Source organism: Trachemys scripta, chromosome 7 (genome assembly GCF_013100865.1).
Source record: "Trachemys scripta elegans isolate TJP31775 chromosome 7, CAS_Tse_1.0, whole genome shotgun sequence".
Classification (NCBI taxonomy): domain Eukaryota; kingdom Metazoa; phylum Chordata; order Testudines; family Emydidae; genus Trachemys; species Trachemys scripta.
This window is the reverse complement of record NC_048304.1, coordinates 399,375-415,512: the sequence shown is the minus strand read 5'-3', so window position 1 is coordinate 415,512 and position 16,138 is coordinate 399,375. Positions and strand designations below refer to the sequence as shown.

General features: G+C 47.4%; 1 protein-coding gene across 7 annotated transcripts in view; it reads right to left on the bottom strand.

Moving 5' to 3' along the window:
• SETD5 (SET domain containing 5) overlaps positions 1 to 16,138 on the bottom strand; it is a 148,643-nt gene that overhangs the window by 85,859 nt on the left and 46,646 nt on the right. For 6 of the 7 annotated variants that reach the window (XR_004646489.1, XR_004646488.1, XM_034776003.1 and 3 more), the window contains exon 2: positions 9,729 to 9,903. Coding sequence is in view for 5 of the 7 variants with exons in the window: in XM_034776003.1 (XP_034631894.1) it covers positions 9,729 to 9,799 (71 nt within the window). In the remaining 2 variants the exon portion in view is untranslated. Of the gene's footprint in view, positions 1 to 2,786; positions 2,869 to 9,728; positions 9,904 to 16,138 lie in introns of those variants that run through there. The other variant, XM_034776000.1, reaches the window with a different exon arrangement.

Below are 16,138 nucleotides of genomic sequence, written 5' to 3'. Positions count from 1 at the left end.
AGGGCATGTCTCGCCTACAAAATTATGTCGACTTCAGTTACATCGGCATAAAGCCGCCACAGTAATTAAATCACTTTTGTATGTCCACACTACACTCCTTGTGTCAATGGTGCGTGTCCTTACCAGGAGCGCTTGTACTGACTGTAGTGTCAAGTGTGGGGCATTGTGGGATGGCTTCTGAAAGCCAATAACAGTCGAAGTAAGCAATGCAGTGTCTTCACTGGCACTGCATTGACCTAGCTACATTAACATTGACTCTACACTGCTTGTGAAGGTAGAGTTATTCAGTCAGTGTAGCAAAGCTGTTATGTCGACCGGAGCAAAATTTTAGTGTAGACACTTACATAGTTAGGTTGACATAAGCTGCCTTGCGTTGATCTAACTCTGTAGTGTCGGCCAGGCCTAAGGCTTCGTCTATACAGGGACATTTAGGAAAATTAATATGCATTAACTAAAGGTGTGAATTTAAAGTGGATTAGTTAAACTGCATTAAGCGTTTAATTCAGGGCATGGCTACACTTGCAGATGTAGACCGCTATGAGTTAAACCAGCCCTCGGAGAGCGTAGTAGAGAAAGCACTGCAGTGTGTTCACACTGTCAGCTGCAAGCACACTGGCGTGGTCACATTTGCGGCACTTGCAGCGGCATTGGGAGCGGTGCATTATGGGCAGCTATCCCACAGAGCACCTCTTCCCATTCTGGCTCTGTAGCTTGTGAGAAGGGGGCAGAGGGTGCGGGGCATTCTGGGTCCTGTCCCAATGCCCTGTGATGCATCGCATCCCAGCAATCCCTGTGCTTCCATCCATATTTGGCGTCATCTTTCAGCGTGTTTTGTACTGCACACTCTGTCTTCCCTTTCGGTCTGCAGGAATGGAGCTCGAAGTGCTGAGAAATATGCTGATGAGTCTTGCCAGCACGTCGCATTTGGCAGTCGAGTTACTCCGTAAGCTACAAACTGACAGTGAGGAGTCCGAAGAGGATGTTGACTCGCGTAACGCATAGGACACGAGATTGCTTGTGGCATTCATGGACATGCTCACCACCGTGAAACGGCGCTTTTGGGCTCGGGAAACAAGCACTGAGTGGTGGAATCACATCGTCATGCAAGTCTGGGATGACAAGCAGTGGCTGCAGAACTTTCGGATGAGAAAAGCCACTTTCATGGGACCGTGTGCTGAGCTCACCCCCACCCTGCAGCACAAGGACACAAGATTGAGAGCTGCCCTGCCGGTGGAGAAGCGGGTGGCTATTGCAATCTGGAAGCTGGCAACTCCAGACAGTTATGATCGGTCGCTAACCAGTTTGGAGTGGGAAAGGTGATCATTGGAATCGTGTTGATGCAAGTTTGCGGGGCCATTAATCGCATCCTGCTCAGAAGAACCGTGACTCTGGGTAATGTGCATGACATTGTGGCTGACTTTGCACAAATGGGTTTCCCTAACTGCGGAGGGGCAATAGATGGGATGCATATTCCAATTCTGGCACCAGTCCACCTAGCCTCCGAGTACGTTAATCGGAAGGGGTATTTCTCTATGATTCTCCAGGCGCTTGTGGATCACCATGGGTGTTTCATTGACATTAACGCAGGCTGGCCCGGAAATGACGCATGCATCTTTCGGAACACTGGCCTCTTCAGGAAGCTGCAAGCTGGGACTTTTGTCCCAGAAGATCACTGTAGGGGAAGTCGAAATGCCCATTGTGATCCTTGGAGATCCCGCTTACCCTTTAATGCCGTGGCTCATGAAACCCTACACAGGGAGCCTTGACAGCAGCAAGGATCAGTTCAACAACAGGCTGAGTCGGTGTAGAATGACTGTGGAGTGTGCTTTTGGCCATTTAAAGGGCCGCTTGCGCTGTCTGTATGGGAAGCTGGACCTGGCCGATGACAACATCCCCACGGTTATATCCGTGTGCTGTACCCTCCATAACATTTGTGAAGGGAAGGGTGAAAGATTCAGTCAGGCATGGAACTCGGAGGTTCAACACCTGGAGGCTGAATTTGAACAGCCAGAGTACAGGGCTATTAGAGGGGCCCAGCACAGGGCTACCTTGAGGGAGAAATTTGAGGCTGAAAGCCACCAGTAATGTTTGGAGCCCTGCATGAGAGTGAAGAGCAGTGGTTCCAATGTTAGTAGGAATCTGTGTTTGCTACATTGACTTGCAGTGCCTGTTGCTTTCCTGGGCTAAGGTATCTTTTACTTAATGCAATAATAAAGAATGTTTTCAAAGCCAAAAAATCCACTTATTGAAAAGAAAATTCATGTATTGAAAAGAATCACAACTGCTTGGGAAACAGAGAGGGCAAGGGATTGCAGTGGGGAACGGTTCAATCACAGATTTGCGTATGTCCTGTTATCTTACTCTGCCTTCCTGTCTGGAGTGCTGTGCAATGAGTACTGCACTTCAGGCAGGCTAAAATGCATGGTGATGGTGGTTGAGTGCAGTGGGTAAGGGTCATAGTTTGCAGGACTGAGTGGTGAAGCTACAGGTGTTGGAGGCAGTTGGCGGCGATAAGAACCCGGATGTGGGGAAAGTGGGTTGGAGGTGACATGGGGGCACAAGGGAAAGAGTTTTGGAACAAGGGCTGGGAGGGGGGGAGGGGGAGGAGGATAGTGCTCCGCCTGCATGGCTACGAGCGCCTGTATCAAGTCCGCTTGGCACTCCATAATACTTAGCAGCTGCTCTGTGCTTTAGTGCCAGCGATCTGCTTTCTGCTGGCAGACCCTCCTTTCACTCTCCCGCCACTTGTGCGCTTTTTGATTTTCATTAAGGGACTGCTGCATTACTTCATGCAGCGTGGCCTCTTCCTAATTCTTTCGAGTCTTTCAGCAGGTGATAACATGGACGGCTGAGATCTCAAAGTTGCATCTGTAAAGTCTAAATGCAACACTTAACAGAGGCAGCATTGTTCACACCAGACAGAGCAATGATTCGCCCGTACTTAAAGGCAAGCACCGTCTACACAATAGCAGAATTTGCTCATCCCAAAGCGAGCGCACATAACCCACAGGAGCCCCAGAATGGTGAGTAAGCACAGGAGCAAGGGGGACTGATTGTTTCAGGGCCATAGTGTTCTCTGGGGTTCTGTGTCTTGGGGAGAGCTAACAGCTGCAGGGGGGCCCTATACTGAATACTGTCCCCACATTTTTCCACAGGAGTTCGTCCTGGAAGATCTCTCGCTACTGAGGGTGACCTGGGAAGCAAGGGAGGGTCTTCTACTACAATGCTGCTTCCGCCCTGGCCCATATGCAGCTTGCCTGTGTGCAGCAGTGGTCCGACTGCCCCTCACGGCACAGTGGCACGGACATGTTAGCCTGACTGGGACAAGGAGTACAGTAGCTCTCCCAAGGAACCTGCGCAAGTGCATTGCCCAGCTTCTGCATGAGACCTTTGAAGAGATCACTGAGGCCGATTACTGCAATGTGAGAGAGCACATCAATGCCCTATTCCACATCTAGGCATGCACGCAGCCCTAATCCTCCTCGCCCCAAGAACCTGCACCAAACAACTTCCTTCTCAAAATAAAAGCCGCTTACCAGGCACCTCCTCTAGTGTTTGTCCTTCCCCAAGCACCGGCCACCGCGACTGGCTACCTTCCTCCTGGCTTGAGGACAGCTCCTGGTTGCATGCATCTAGGGATGCTGGGGTGTCTTCCTCCTCCTCAGCACCCTTGCTCCCGCTTACCTCCTCCTCCTGCCTTGTTGAACTGAGCTCTGAAGTGTCCATGGTGGTCCTCGGAGTGGAGGTGGGGTCGCCCCCCAAGTATTCTGTCCAGCTCTTTGTAGAAACGGCAGGTTGCGGGGGAAGCCACAGAAAGGCGGTTTGCCTCACAGGCTTTGTGGTAGGCATTCCGCAGCCCCTTCACTTTAACCCTGCACTGCTGTGCGTCCCGGTCATGGCCCCTTTCCATCATGTCCCTTGATATCTGCCCAAAGGTATCGTAATTCCTATGGCTGGAGCGCAGCTGGGACTGGACAGCTTTCTCCCCCCAAACACTGATGAGGTCCAGTGCCTCGCCATTGCTCCATACTGGGGATCGCCTGGCGCGTGGAGGGATGGTCACCTGGAAAGATTCGCTGAGAGCTACTCCATGCCTGGCTGAGCAAACAGGAAGGGGATTTTCAAAATTCCCAGAGAATTTAAAAGGTGGTCTGACGGTTGGTCACCAGAGCGCATTAACAGATCAGGGTGGCCACACTGGCACAGCAGCACTCCAGCCGGGGCACAGCAAGCGTTATGCCTCTTGTCGAGGTGGATTACCAGGAGCACTCCAGCTGCGGAGTCCGGGTGCTCTATGTGCCTTGCCAGTGTGGACGTGTCATGAGTTAGGGTGCCCAGGGCTGCTTTAATGTGCTCTAACTTGCAAGTGTAGCCAAGCCCTCAGTTTGGTTTATGAATTAAGCTAAACTAAATTAAGGGTGAAATAGCAACTGCAGCCTCCAAGGCAGCTTCAGAGATAAACAAGGCTAACTTGGCCAGACCCTTCAACATACACGGCCACTCAGGGTTTCCACCTCTGCCCTGAACATGAAGGATAAGGTGATGCTGAAGACCCTTACAACACACTGCCTGGCACTGGGAGCTTCATCAATGACAGTGCAGCCAGCTGATGTTTATTATTCAGAACCAATGCCTAGCTACCACCAACTTCACATGCCAAGATTTGCAGGGGTTTGGGAACTCTGCATGGGGGAAGTCCTTAGCTTTGAGAGATTGGTGCAGGATGCTTCAGATGCAAATCTTGTCTGCTAGGACTGTACTGAGGTGGGTGGCACCACCAGAGTCCTGGCACACAGCAGTTGAAGCCAACTCAGGCTTACATTTTGAAGATTTTTCTTTCAAAGCACATCAGGCTAGCTTTATGCTGGACATATGGAAGTCTCACAGACTGTGCCCCGTAGAAGGGATTCTGAATGCTCTGAGTGACATCTGCAGGTAGATCCGACTCCCCTACATGTCCTACTCAATCTCCAGGCAGAAAACATGCTGAATGGCTTAGCCTGTTACCAACATTCTCCTGCTGCAGTTTAAAGTTACTGAGAGCCAAGACATCAAAGGGAAATAAGGCACTGAGGTAGGAGGTGCTGATGGTAACAAAGCTAGAAATAAAGAAGCAGTCCTGGACTCAGCCCCAAAGACCTTCTGAGGTCTCTGGAGGTCAATGATCCTTCAGATCATAGAATCATAACAGTGTAGGACTGGAAGGAACTCAATAGGTCATTAGTCCAGTCCCTTGCACTAAGATAGGACTAAGTATTATCTAGACCAGTGGTTCTCAAATGTATTTGATCGTGCCCCTCTTCATGTTTGTAGTAGTTTATTCCCCCTCCCCCCCAAGTACATATACTGATAAAAAAAAATCAACGTGCAACTCTCATTAAATATTAAAAACAATAAGGCATTGATTTAAACAGAGCTACTTAAATATATAGCACAGAGCTCTCTGGCCGCCCAGCTCTGAGGCAGCGCCACCGCCAGCAGCAGCACAGAACTAAGGATGGCAAAACTATACCATCCCACCCTTATTTCTGCGCTGCTGGTGGCAGCGGTGCTGCCTTCAGAGGTGGGTACCCGGCCAGCAGCCACTGCTCTCCACTCTGCCTTCTCACGCCCCCAAGTATACATTCCATGCCCGCCCCAGTTTGAGCACCCTATTCCATCTCAGACAGATGTTTGTCTAAAAAATCCCGTGATGGAGATTCCACAGCTTCCCTATGTAATTTCTTCCAGTGCCTAACCACCCTGATGGGAAGTTTGTCCTAATGTCCAACCTAAATCCCCTTGCTGCAATTTAAGCTCATTATTTCTTGTCCTGTCCTCAGTGGCTAAGGAGAACAATACTTGAAGAGTTATCACATCCACTCCCTCCCCCACTTTCTCTTCTCCAGACTAAACCAACCCATTTTTTTCAATCTAACCTCATAAGTCATGTTTTCTAGACCTTTAATCATTTTTGTTGCTCTCCTCTGGACTTTCTCCAATTCGTCCACATCTTTCCTGAAGTGTGGTGCCCAGAACTGGACACAATGCTCCAGCTGAAGTCTTATCAGTGCTGAGTAGAGTGGAAGAATTATTTCTCATGTCTTGCTTACAATACTTCTGCTAATACAGCCCAAAATGATGTCCTTTTTTTTTTTTTTTTGGCGCAACAGTGTTACATTGTTTACTCATATATTGGGGTGTTAATGACAGAACCAATGAAAAATACCCATACTAAAAACCACTGGACTGGGCAGGAAGGGCCACAAAGATAAAAGGATACCGGTAGCAGGAGTTGCTCTCCCCTGCCTTGTGGTATCCCTGGCAAAGTTCCTTCGCTTTCATATGGCACTGCTACCGATCCCTGTTACACCCCTTTGCTTGCATCCCCAGTGCAATCTGCTATTTCTACAGCTGTTCCGTAGTTGTGCTTGTGTCATGGACTCACAGGCCCTAGGCTTTCTCAGCTCCTTACGGTCTCCGGGAGGAACCCCCCTTCATCGTGACAGCCCTTCTCGGGGAGTCCATGATCTCTTAGGGGTTAAGCCCTGGGCTCCAGTGCCTCCTGGAACCTCACCTCTCTGAGCCTCCAGCCTGCTGTTTCTCGCCATGGGCCCCCTCTGGGAGTCCACTTGCTTGGGACCCTCACAGGTTTCAGTCTGGATGATCTGGAACAGCTCTGGGAGCACCTTAGCCAAGACTCTGGTGCAGTTTGACTCCCCTCATGGCATGATGTCCAGGGCAAGAAACCTCCTTGGCTTTGGAACTCCCTGGGTCCAATCTCGGAGCATTCAGCACCCCTGTTCACACCGTGAGCTCCCCACAGTGAATCCGCCTGATGGATGCCTGGGGAAGCCTTGCACGCCCCCAAAGGGCCCTATACCCCAACTTCACAGTCAGAAATGACTCTCAGCCAGCGTTGTAAAACAGAAGGGTTTATTAGTCAATAGGAACATAACTTAGAATGGATCTTGTTAACACAGAAAGTAGGACCATTCAGTAAAGTCCACCTTGGGGAGAGGGAAACCCCAGAGTCTTGGGATCCTGACCCTTCCCCTGAGTCTGACCCCTTCAAGCTGCCTGGCCTCCATCCTGCCCATAGCCCCTGCTCTAGTTTGTGTCTTTCAGAGTGGCAGCCGTGTTAGTCTGTATCCACAAAAAGAACAGAAGTACTTGTGGCACCTTAGAGACTTTATTTATTTAAATAAATTTGTTAGTCTCTAAGGTGCCACAAGTACTCCTGTTCTTTTTGCAGTCTGTGTCTTGTTTCCTGGCAAAGTGTCACTTGGTTGCATCTCCCTCCTGTTTCTCAGGTTACAAAGGGGTTTGGCCATTGTCCACATGCAGGCAGCTGAAGCAGTCTCACCTGCCCTGGGGGTCTCAGCAAAAGACACACACCCTTATCCCCACCGCCTAGGCTTTGGTGTAATACACAGGGGAAACTGAGGTACATACCATATTCATGCAAAATATTAAGGCTCACAGGTGTCAAGTATCAGGGGGTAGCCGTGTTAATCTGTATCCACAAAAACAACAGTCTGTATCTTCAGATGGAGTCATGCATCTGAAGAAGTGAGGTTTTTTACCCATGAAAGCTTATGCCCAAATAAATCTGTTCATATCCTAAACCCAAAGTCCTCCAGGATCAAATAAATCTGTTAGTCTTTAAGGTGCCACCGGACTCCTCGTTATTAAGGCGCACGTACAACATAACAAGGGGAAAAAACCCACTTCCTCACAGCTTGCACAGCCTCTTCTCTCCACAGGCCCAGGAGATGCAACACTTCTTGCCTGTTCCAGGCAGGAGTGCATCTAGTACCTCTCTGTATGTGCTGGACACAAACAAAGGTGAGCTGCTAGGTATGCTTGCCAAGATGGGCAACCAGGAAAGGGCATTTCAAAAAAAAAAATAAGGTATCTAAAGGTGGAGGGCTTCCAGTTTCTATCACCCCTAGGTAATGGAGTTTAAAATTGTGAATAGAGTGGTCACTGTTGTGTGGCCTTGGTACTGTAGGACATTGGCTGTAGACTGTTAGTGTTGACATGGGTCACACTGCGATGACCGAAGTAGGTCGATCATAGTTTTACACAGTTCAGGAAGAAGATTTTACTGTGTCATTGTAATGGGTCACTTACGTCAGTCAGAGACAAATTTGAGCATAGACGCATAAACAAGCCCATGCAAGACAACTTACATTGACCTAACTTTGTAGTGCAGACTAGGCCTGAGAGATAAAGAGTAGGAGCATCTCCTGTGGGGAGCTTCTTGGTTGAGCACAATCAATATTCCAAGGGACAGTTCACATCCTAACCCAAAGTCCTAACAGAGCTTGGAGTGGTCTGTCTGATGTTGGGAAGCATAAAACCCAGGTATGAGAATCCTGTGCTGATGATATCCTTAGAGAATAGGAAAATGCAAAGGGGAAAAAACAAAACAAAAAACAAGTGGCCCATCTCTCCGAGAGAGTAGATGCAGTCAGGACTTCACTGAGATGCAGGGGAATAGCAGCTGGAAGTATACCGGCATGACGATCTATACTATTATGATCACCACTTTTACAAGACTATGATAAATTTTGTACAAAGTATGCCTTGTGAGGCATCATTTGAAAACTCAGTCTGTTGAACATTATTGTCCTGGTAAAATATCTGTATCAACTTTGTACATAAAGTTATATGTTTCTACTGCATAATATTGTTGTCACATGTTCCGGAGTTAGAAAGTCAGGTCCAAATCGGCTTTTCAGAGTCAAAGACATATAAGCACCCCAGCTAGGTGTTAAAGAGCAATCACCAGCTTAAACAGCCATTCTTCAGCAACAGGAAGGTATAAACAAGAAATTTACATTTCATCACAGAGATGGCTCAACCCTCACATTCACAATAGACTACTTTTATTGTCTGCACTCCAGATGGGAGTAATCCTCAAAGAGGGGAGGGTGATATAAGAGAGACAGAGACAGACCCCGTGGCCTCCATTTCACCTCTCCTCCCATCTCTTTGCTCATGATATCAACATCTCTCAAAGAACTGAACTAAGGGGGAGTGATCCCAGGCTGAAGAGAGACCCAGCCTGTGAAATTTACATCAGCCTATGATGAGACAAAACCCTAGCTTTTAAGGACACTTAGCTTGTTAAGACAGTGAGACAGGATCCCCGGGGTACAACCTGGAACTGTGGGACTGCTGTCCCCCCCTTAACTCTCCAGCCTGGGCTATCTCACACAATGCTATGCCAGTGACAAACAAACAACCCCTCTAGGCGCTGTTATCACTCAGTCATCAGCATGTGGACCTCCACACCCAGCTAAATTGCATGAATGCTCTCTCAGCCAGTCATGAATTATACAGAGAGGCACCAGCCAATCACCGCAGTCCCCAGCCTCCCACCCCGTCTTACACTGCTCAAGACACTATTGGACAGTGCAAGCTCATTAATTAGTTCGCCACTCTTACAAAGGGTAGTGGATGTGCAACAGCCCTTGTTAACCTGAGCTGAGATTTCCCAGCACTTCCACAGAAAACACACTGTTTTAGTATTAGTTTTAGTAAAGGGAGCAGCATATATCTTTTGTATTGGCCTTGGGAAGGAGGAATCCGATACCTTTGGAGCTCCCCCTTCCTCTAACTGCTGTCTCAAGTTCATCTGTTCCCTCCATTCTGAGTTTGCCAAACATGCTGGAGTCTGAAAAGGAGCTCACCTCTGCCTCTGCATTCACTCACACATATTCAGAGGAAACAACACTTACTCGGATCCTGCAGCCATATCTGAGTAGGATGTATCTGGTGTGGTGACTCCCAGAGGGATTGCAATGCTCATGACGTCCGTCAGGGATCACGGAGTCCAAAAGGTAGCGACTGGCCGCTCCAAGGGTGGGGAGGAGCCGCAGAGCCTCGGCCAACACGTCACGGACATGGGGAAACCTAGCAGGGAAAAAACAATATGTTGCATTTTTGTTAACCTTTGCTATATGCAAGGGTTTTTCCCATATCAACTCCCCTTGGGGACTTCCAGCAGAAGGGGAGAGAGAGAGTGTAAGCAGCTTTCCAGCAGGTGACATGCACAACCACCTGTGCTTGTTGCTAAACTATCACCCGCAGCTCCAAAGCCCTTCTTTACAACCCAGCCTCAACCTGAAAGGAGCCAATTTGCTACTTTCCCCAAACTAAACTCAGGTCTGATTAACAGACAAGCTGTTCACTCCTTTTGCATCCAATTACTAACAGCTGTTACCTATCTATCCCCATAGCCCTTCATGAACCTAGCCCCATCCACTCCCCAAAATACAAACAAACCCCATTCTGAGTGGCAGGGCAATAAGGAGCCAGAAATCTTTATTTACATTCACGTCACATATACTGCCATTGTGTCCAACCTGTGGGCAGATTATGTCTAGATCACAATCAAGGCTGCTCTTTACATGACAGCCCATCCCCTGAATTCTGTAATGATTACTTGGGATAAGAGTTCATTGATACAGAAGGCCCCAAGCTTCCTGAACCCCACCTTGCACCTCTCCTAACAGCCAAGCTATGTCAGATATTACATTCTTTTCTGATAGGTTAATCCAATAAGGAACACTACAGCCTTACTAGTTCATTTCAGAAAAAGAAGGTGGAATCATGATCACTTCACCCTGAGAGAGCAGTTGTGGCCCACAACTCTGCAGAGTGTGGAGTGAAGAGAACTCCCAGTGCTGTGAAGAGAAAACCCAAGCTTAAGCTCTATATTCACTGCTGCCCAAAATTTCTGCAAAGAAAGCATATGGAATTGATGAAAATGTCACAGACTTCTGAGGGGGAGAATACTGAACTAGGTAGAAACCCAGGGTAAATCCCTGCTTAGAAAACAAACTCGAGCATATAAAAGTTACTGTAGGAGGAAGATGTTTGTGATATCCTAAAATGGTAATATAACCATATATGAAGCTGGCAGAAGGATCTAAATGAAATGAATCTAAAGTGTTACAGAGAACCAGATGGGAACACCACCTCCTGTTTAACTTTTATTTTATGCAAACCCCAAAAAGTTTTACACAACGCTGCTGCATTTCACAGATGTAGACAGAGTGGGAGCCACAGGGGAGGGACAGGAAAGACTGGGTGGACATGCGGTCATTGAGGAACCCTCTTTTCTGGAAGGAAAGCCTTGACTTGTATTGCATTCAGGGTCGCCCTGAATAATTTTTTCCCAGTTTAGCCATATACCTCGGGACTGGAATCCTTTATGGCTTAGAGATTGCCAGTCCAAATCAGACAGTTTTCTCGGTAGAGACCCACTTACTCCCTGGGTGTTTTAGGTATGCTACTAACTAGCTAGGCACTCAGTGAACGCTCTTGGGCTATAGAAAGGCTGATGGACAAAACTTTGCATTAGTAGTGATTGTCTCACATGCAAAAGTGCAGTTACTTTCCATGAGCTGGTTTGATATGAAGGCTCTCTCTCTTGCAGTACAAAGACTTTCCCTCTGCACTGCATTGGCACTTCTATTGCTCTCTCCCTTAATAAAGAATCCACCTTTGCTCTGAGCAATATCTTGTGAGAGGGATGCCTGCAGTGGGATAGACGGTAGGAGTACTACATGGAAGAGAACTGGCTTATCACCAACACATAGCGATCTCTGGTAATTTCATGCCATGACACAAGGAAATGGTCCAAACAGTCTCAGAATGGAGGGGGGAAAGGGGGGAAAAAGCACACAAGTAACCCATCAAATCCAAATCTAGCTGGTTGTTCAGGAAGAACAAGCAACAGAAGACCTGGATCTTTGTTTACAGTGTCTCCTTTTACACAGTTTCTTCTGCTAGACTTCTGGAGAAGAGGGGGCAAAAGGAACCAGATGAAAGATAACACCTCTGAAATTGAAAAGACAATAAAACTGGGTGTCTCCTTCTCTGGCTAAGAGGGTTCAACCCCAAAGACTGCAGATAATCTCTCTCCTACAAATTCTTACCAGTTTTGCTGTTATACAAATAGTCATTCTCCAAGGGGAGATCCAGGTCTGAGCCACAAATAGGCTGATCAACGTAAGCCAATATTACTGGCAGAGAGTGATGCCAGCCATCAGAATTCCTGCTGATCTACCTGATGCATCATAAGAAGCTTAAGAGGAGGCAGGGGCACACAGGGCTCTGCAGCACTGCACACCTAAAAACTCTGTGGCCCTGAGCAATATAGCTCTTGCTACCTTCCTTTGAACCTCCAGGAAGGAATCAAGCAAAGGGAGCACGCACTCCCAAAAGATGTAGCTGATTATATCAGCCAGGAAGATCTGATCATTGGCACCATGATTCCTAGTGTACCTGAGTCCATCTTTCTGCCCACATTGTCAAGCTTTCTGTTGCATAGAGTGATCATCATCATCATCGGCCACCCCTCGATTAGAGGATGATCTCTACCACAGATTTACATATGGATCCTGAGATGACTGAGGAGTCAGATTCTGGTACCACAGATCCGCCTGGGATCTTTCCTGGTGGGTCAGCTGCCTGCTGGGAGAAAGTTCTTTCTTTTTCCTTCCTTAGTGATTAACCCTCAAGACCTGGTCTGTAGAGACTACCAGAAAACCAGAGTTGAGAGTATGCAGAAATATGCAAATCCCTGCTGTGGTACCTAATACAACAAGCAATTTACCTTCTGAGTGACAGATGCCAGGGTCAGCTGGACATTGCCCAGCAGGATCTAACATGCCTTAATTGATGTGCAAAGTCACTTTCCCTTTTCTGTTTGGTCACTAGCTCCAGACACTCAACCATGTGAACCAGCAACCTCTGAAATGGTCTGCAGTCATGAGGCGCTGACACGCACTAACATGATGCTGTCATTGGGAGAAGCAAAGACCCTGCTGCCTCCTCGCCAGTAGTTAATGACGAGTTGACATCCCCTGCTTCACCCCCATCAGAGTCATATAAGTTGCTGTGAATGCTGGCTAGAAGCCAAGGTGGTGGTGCAAGTTCCACAACAGGAGGGTGCGATTGCACCTTTTGGAAGAAGCAGAAGATCACGGTTTATCTTTTTAATACATCCTCAGATCTCTACACTGATTTCTTGCCCCTACTCTGATCAATAGCTGGCTGTCAGCAGCCTGAGACTCAGTCACATCAGGAGAGCAGATTCTAACCTCTTAGTTGCTTGTAAATCAACAGGGATGGAGATTTCCAGAGTGGCTGCTGGGCTCAATATTTCCAGGACCTTTTGTAATTTATCAGATATCTTGGTAGCCGTAATGGGTATGTTCAAGTGGAGCATTCCCTTCACCAGAACTGTTCAAATGCCCAAACCATTTTACTGCCACAGCAGTAAACTCCTATTACTGAAAAACATCAGCTGAGACAACCATGAACAAACAAAAATAAAGATAAACAGTTTGGCAGAGTTATTCTGTTTCAATCACCTTTATATTGACCTATGAATGTAAAGTCCCAAAAACCTCTGTGCCAGTGTCCTGTATAGATCTGAGGGAAAGATGACTGGTAAACCAAGACACAGCAGGCAGGACTACACAAATCTGGAAAACTACACACATCTGAACAAAGGAAGTGGGTTGTATGATCCTTCTCCTCTACTCTGTTAGTTCCTATCCAGTCCACCCTTCCTTGTACACAACCTGTCTCTTTTTCCATCCATAAAAGCTCCAGCCACACACTAATATTTCCCTTAGATAGGGACATGCACTCTCTTTCCTGCTCACAAGGCCCTCTGCAGAAAGCTTACTCCACATCACATTGACTACAGAAAATAGAATATTTAGTCTCCTATGACATAACAGAGTCTAAATTGTAATTTTATTCCACCACTGAATCAGTGAAGCCCAAACCAGTGCTCAGAGCCGTGGTAGTCTGGTAAATCTAGGAAGCCTTAACACTAACAGACTGGAGTTTCTCTCAGAGGAGTTTTCAGACTACTACTCTGACAACCCCCCGCCCTCCCCCAACAATCTCACCCTTCACATTCAATATGTCTGTGCCTGTAGGCTGGGAGGTTTGAGACAAAACACAAAAGTACTTATTTGGGGTACTGTGTTCTCATAAACAATTTGAGTCAGCCCCATATTAACAAACACAATCCCTGCCTCCACCTGGCAGGAAACCACCTTGTTTAAAAAATAAAATAAAAATGTTATGATGAAGCAAAGAAGCTTTGTTTTATACCCTGAAGCTCACCAAACTTTTGTTATGGCATGGAGTGTCCAGAGTATTGTGTCCAGTTCTGGGCACCACATTTCAAGAAAGATGTGGAGAAATTGGAGAGGGTCCAGAGAAGAGCAACAAGAATGATTAAAGGTCTTGAGAACATGACCTATGAAGGAAGGCTGAAAGAATTGGATTTGTTTAGTTTGGAAAAGAGAAGACAGAGGGGACATGATAGCAGTTTTCAGGTATCTAAAAGGGTGTCATAAGGAGGAGGGAGAAAACTTGTTCACCTTAGTCTCTAAGGATAGAACAAGAAGCAATAGGCTTAAACTGCAGCAAGGGAGGTTTAGGTTGGACATTAGGAAAAAATTCCTAACTGTCAGGGTGGTTAAACACTGGAATAAATTGCCTAGGGAGGTTGTGGAATCTCCATCTCTGGAGATATTTAAGAGTAGGTTAGATAAATGTCTATCAGGGATGGTCTAGACAGTATTTGGTCCTGCCATGAGGGCAGGGGACTGGACTTGATGACCTCTCGAGGTCCCTTCCAGTCCTAGAATCTGTGAATCTATGAGAACTGGTTCCTTAGGTTCTATTGGATCTGGAGGGCACCCAACTGCTCTTTGCTGCTGTGCTGTTATGCAGGGGATGGAGTGAGGCAGAGGGAAGTCTCTTACATAACTGGGTCCCAGATCATTTAAAGTTCAACGATCATAACTATCCTCTTGGACTGTACCTGGAAGTGAATTAGTAGATGTTCTGAGCTCCCAGCTCCTCATCTCACTGCACTGGCTACAGCACTGGCACTCGCTTTCTGCACTGACTATAGCTTTTGGATGCTTTGCAGATGTAGTTTTAGAATGAGCAGATTGCCATAATCCAGCCTGAAGGTGATACAGTCATAGATGACTAGTGAGATCTTCATTCCAGAGGAACAGTTCAACCTGGTCAGATTTAGATGAATGGAATTTCTAGCTGTTGCTACTTTAAGATCCAGGAGCACCCATGAGCCAGTATGATTCTGAAGCTGACTCATGTTGGCAGACTGAGCATATACCCACAGTAATGCTGCACAAGCTCTGCCCTTTCTGTTCTGTTCTATGTAGGTTCTTGTACTGCATTCTCATGACTGTAATATCTTAGTGTCTTCCAGTAGTGCAATAAGCAACGTGACTAATGTCTGTCACCTGATGCTTTTTTATCAGTTTACCTTGTTTCAGCCAGCAGAAGGCAGAGAAACAATAGCAACTGGGTTTTAACACATACAAAAAAGCTGAGTGTCTTCTGCTTCCTGGTAGTATTGCAGCTCATAAAACCCTAACCCTAACCCTAACCAGACATACTGATACAAAGACCCCTAGCTTCCTACCATCAGCAAGAAAGAGGATCATATGTACACCCACCCCCACAACTGTCATTGTTAAGATTCACTCCTCTCACAAATTGCTTTGCAATCTGTGACGAACTGGGACTGTTCTTAATGTTGTCTTTGAATGCTGAGTGGGAAGTGTTGGCTAGGAAGGCAGGGGAGTGTGGCTAGGATGGTCTGCATTGGGGGATGGGAGACTGGCCGAGGGAGAATACCTGAGCATGTAACGTGAGAACCCAGGAAGGGGTTAGAGGCCAGGTGACATCTCTGCCCGGGAAACTGAACAAAGGCTGGGGAGAGAGGTGCAGAGCTGGCTGGTGGAATGGCTGGGAGGCAGACGGGGCTCTGACCTCCCCAGGGAGCTATGGTGCCTTGCGACCCCAAGATGCACCTAATTGGGGGGGGGAGTCCTGTTGCCTGTGCCTGCAAGACCTGTCTTGGACTGTGTTCCTGTCGTCTAAATAAACTTTCTGCTTTACTGGCTGGCTGAGAGTCATGGTGAATCGCAGGAAACCGGGGGTCAGGGCCTTGTGTCCCCCCCACACTCCATGACACAATCCTCTTCACCCAGCACACAAACCACTGCCCAGGCAGCGGTTCTCAAACTTTAGCAACCCGAGGACCCCCATTTTGATTTACAATTTTTCAGGAACCCCC